Source organism: Eurypyga helias, unplaced genomic scaffold, assembly GCF_000690775.1.
Source record: "Eurypyga helias isolate BGI_N326 unplaced genomic scaffold, ASM69077v1 scaffold528, whole genome shotgun sequence".
NCBI classification, from domain to species: domain Eukaryota; kingdom Metazoa; phylum Chordata; class Aves; order Eurypygiformes; family Eurypygidae; genus Eurypyga; species Eurypyga helias.
In genome coordinates, this window is record NW_010266093.1 from 3482 (window position 1) to 8045 (window position 4564).

The 4564-nt window shown below is 46.2% G+C and overlaps 1 protein-coding gene across 1 annotated transcript; it reads right to left on the reverse strand.

Annotated features, from left to right (window-relative positions):
• Window positions 1-440: 440 nt before the first annotated feature.
• On the reverse strand, window positions 441-3444 carry LOC104513541 (pyrin-like; the record flags this gene model as incomplete). The annotated part of the gene is made up of 4 exons (XM_010156939.1): window positions 441-997; window positions 2556-2606; window positions 2753-2920; window positions 3277-3444. Coding segments are annotated over 4 exons (944 nt in total), but the record flags the coding sequence as incomplete, so codon positions are not given.
• Window positions 3445-4564: the final 1120 nt, after the last annotated feature.

A 4564-nucleotide genomic window follows, 5' to 3' on the forward strand; every position in this document is an offset into this window, starting at 1 on the left:
AACCAGACAGCTGACCTGAATTTGTTAGTGAAAGTTCTAACCAAAAAAACTCTCCAAACCAAATGATAGTTTAGAAAGCCAACACTGGTTCATCACAGTCTTGGGTGCATGGGGGATACCTCCTCCTAGTATGCACACCAGAGTTCTTTGTACTATATTTATACACAAAACTTTCAGGGTTAGTAATTTTCCAAGTCCACCCCCTTTTGCATTCCAGAGGAAGTGTTTATTCCATAGTAACAGGAAGCAACATTCATTTTCCTGAGCAATTAAAATTGCCCCAAAATAAGGTTTGAATGCACAGCATAAAAAATCTCACAGCTGGCCACTATGATAGATCTGTCCTCTCCTTTCTGTCTATTTTTAGTAAACTCAAATTAGGCAGCAGCCTGATAACAACATGATGTGAGAACTGGCTGATCACAGTATAGAGTGAACTATTACTCATGATCAAATCCCTGTACTATTTTCAGAGGCTCAGTGTCAGGGTTTGCAGTAACAGGGCCTGTTGAGAAGAACGGAAGGAATTTCCCTTCCTGGATGCTGCCAGCAGCAATGGTGAAAGCATACAGAGCTGCTTTCTTATGGATGTTGTAAAACGTCAGCTTCTCGGCTGAGATGTCCAGGAAGATCCCAATCCTGTGCACCTTCCCACTCACACTCAAACGGATCCGAGGATGTGTGTGAGCCCAACACTCTCGCCCATCTGCAAACCCTATGACCCAGAAGCCATTCTCAGGGGACAGAGTCAACATCCCTTTGCGAGTCACAGATTCCTGGGCAATACCCAAGACCCAGCTACTTCTCTTGCCAACATCCACTTGCCAGTAGTGTCTCCCAGATGCGTATCCTTCCTTTGCCAACACAAAAGTGTGGGAATCAAATCTCTTCTCATTGCTGGGCACGTGTCGGATGGCACCAGTATCTTTCACACTCTTCCCATCATCAGAGATTTCTAATCTGGGGTGAGCTGTGTCAGCGTCCAGGGTGACATCCACTGCAATGATCAATCAGGATATAAGGAGCAGAAAACAAATCTAGGCCTCTAGATTCTCCCCTCCCCTACAACCCTTGACCCTCCATTCCCATCCTGGGGCTGCAGGCTGAGTGAGTGGCCAGCCTGCACCCATCAAATGCTAGGCCTCCGTGCAACCTTCCTGTGACTCCAGCATTCAGCACCACGGAGGAGGGTGTGGGGCTGAATGCCCTCTTGCTCCATCTTTGAATTGCTGTGGGGGTGGCTTGGGGAAAAGCACCTCGATATGACCATATAGCTCCTACTTGGGCAACACCAGAATCACAACTGACTTTTACAAGACTATTGAGGTGAAATCATAATGGCTAAAGTTCTCCACGACAGCCTGGAGAAGAGGGGGCTCCGAGGAAACCTCATTGCAGCTTTCCAGTATCTGAAGGGGGCCTACAAGGGTACTGGGAGAGGACTTTTTATAAGAGCCTGTAGTGATAGGACAAGGGGTAATGGGTATAAATTGAAATCAGGGAAGTTTAGATTGGATATCAGGAAGAAATTCTTCACAGAGAGGGTGGTGAGGCACTGGAACAGGTTGCCCAGAGATGTTGTGGATACCCCATCCCTGGATGTCTTCAAGGCCAGGCTGGATGTGGCTTTGAGCAACCTGGTCTAGTGGAAGGTGTCCCTGCCCATGGCAGGGGGTTGGAACTAGATGATCTTTAAGGTCCCTTCCAACCCTAACCATTCTATGATTCTATGATTCTATGAAAGAGAATAGGAAGCTGGTGAGGTAACGGATCAAGACGTCAGGCATCTGAAATCCACCTGGAAATCAATGCGTGAATCTTCACTTCACTCACTCATCAGCAGTAAATGCTAAACTATACACGAAAAGTTTTCAATGACTATGCGTGTCACCGGTAACTTATCCGTGTCATGATTAACTCTTTACCAAAGTCTGAAGGAGATTTTTGAACTTTTAATTAGTTTCTACTCAATAAATAGGACAACACCAGTGTGCTAAACCATGGAAGCCACTCAAGGGTATTATGTCTGCATGGATTAGAATGGCAGAGTGACCATCACTGCTACAATGCTGAGGAAATATTTCTTTCCTCAGATTACCCAGCTCTCAATTTACGTAACTGTAGAGGTTTAACCTTGACTACCAATAAAGTACCACGCAGACACTCCGTCCTTACAAAACCAGCACATTGATGAACCCCTGACAGGAACCTAGCAAGGGGCAATATTATGAATTAATATCATTCAGCTCAACACAGTTTTAAAGAAAGAAGTTCCACCTCCAGCGGAGAGAGATCAACTCAAGACACTTTTCCTGACCACCAGAAAGGGCAACACCAGGAGTGGGAGACAGGGTTCAAGTGGCCAAAGCAAGCGGTCTGTCCCTGCTCCACACAGCTGAAATGGTTCCCATCAAGTGTGCGCAGGGTCTTTGGCAGCACACAACAAAGGAAAAAGTTATCAAATAATGCTTCCTCTGAGCCTGTTGATCTCCAAACAGCTCTCTGCACTGGTTGGATGTGTTTCCCAGAGATGCATTCAGACTCTGAGTACTCACCTCCGTCATCTCCCTTGTGCTTACCTTTGTAGCGCTGTATTTTGAAAAGCTCTGTGGGAAAAAGAAGCAAGGAGGGGATAAGTACATTTGTCAAGGCATGCTGGTCTCCAGTGTGTTAGGAATCAGCTCATGCTGCAGTTTGTCTGTAGGTCAGATTTGCCTTCAGAGCGATAAAGCCCTGCTTAGGAATGGCTCACCTAGTATGCCCTCCACGTCTGCTCTAAGGATCTGAAGCTCACGCTGTGTTGACTCCTGCCTGTTCTGCAATGCTTTCTGCAGAGTTTGAATTTGTTGGAAGACCTCCTGGAGGTCGTTCTTCCACATGGATTCCAGAAATCCTGTGGTATCTTCCTCCACTGTCCATCCTGTGAAGAAAGAATGGTGTCAATGGGACAATGATCTTGCCTCCCCTCAGCGGAGTTCTTGACCCACTAATGGCACAGGGACTTTCCACTTAGAAAGGAAAAAGAAGGTTCTTGTTTCATTATCTACAAAAACAAGTGAGAGAAGAGGGACCTTGACACCCTCCAGTCACCACGTCAGCATAGCAGTGATTCAGTCACAGGGGACATTAGAGTTGGTCACTAAGAAAGGTCTGACCTTCTCCATCCACTTTGAGGAGGTGCAGAGGACTTGCTCACAAGTCAGTTTATTGGTTTATCTCTGGACCAGCTTTTGCCTTCAAAGAGATGAAGGCCTGCTTAAGAATGGTTATGCTCACCTAGTCTGCCCTCCACATCTACTCTAAGGCTCTGAAGCTCACGCTGTGTGAACTCCTGCATGTTCTGAAATGCTTTCTGCAGGGTTTGAATTTGCTGGGAGACTTCCTGCAGATCCTTCTCCCGCATGGATTCTTGGGCTCCTGTGGTATTTGCCTCCACTGTCATTCCTGTGAAAACAGAATGGTATCACTGGGACAATGACATCACCTTCTTGAAGTGTAGGCAAACGAAGGCAGGACACCACCTATCTACAATGAGGATGCTTAAAATCTCTGCTTTGAAGTCCTGTTCAGAGGGTGTTCTCTTAGGACTCTCCTGTAGGTGGGTTTTTTCTTCCTTGTTCCCCATGTAGAACTCCTCACCTCACAGGAAATCAATTTTGCTTTGAAGGTGCATTCTGGAAATAGTTTTCACTTTGCCCTCTGTCTTTTAGCAAGGAGGGGGCAAGAAACTCAGACCATTTTTTCCTCGCCTATAAAACTCTAATTGGTGATGTCTGTAGGTCAGTAAATATAGCTGGGCACCGGCTTAATTTTTTCAAAAGGCATCAAGAATTCAACGTTTTTGTCTGGAGTGTTCTTGGCTGGTCATTACCATATTTTCATTGGCCTCAGCTGGAGCAAGAATATCACCCACACTCAGGCAGTTAATGCCCAACCTTTTCTTAGATTCCACTCACCTCTGTGCAATAGGGTTTATTTTGTGCACAGCCTGTGTATAACCAGGCACACACTGGTATCTGTGCACCAGCTGAAGCCTTCCCAGCACCAGCCCTTTCAGGGAGAGGGGTTCCCAAGGTCGCCTTTGCTCAGAGACATGTGTAGTCTCTGTTCTCATGGATGTTCACTCTCTTATTTATCATCAGTAGAAACGGATTGTTGATATCACAGGGGATTTCCATTCTCAGGATTTTGCTACTCCCAATGAGATCATTACTCTGGTTAGTTCTCTTCAATGTCCTGCCTGCTTACCAAATGATGTGCTCCACAATGGACTTCTCTTTCCACAGGGAATCCTTTCTGATCCAGCAGCATTAAAAATGAACTCACTTATCCATTCACTCAGGGATGGGGAATTCACATGACGATGCTTCCTCCCTGACATGGGGAGTCCTTTCTCTTACGGCTTTCATCTGTTGAAAGAAGTCTAAGCACCACTGTAAACCCTTATGAACAAGGGCTTGGCTCTCCTGTGCATCTGGTGAGCCTCACCAAAATTGAAAGGAACCCCACTGCCTCCTCACTAAACAAAGGCATGGCCATAGAAGAGGGCCCAGCACATGCTCAC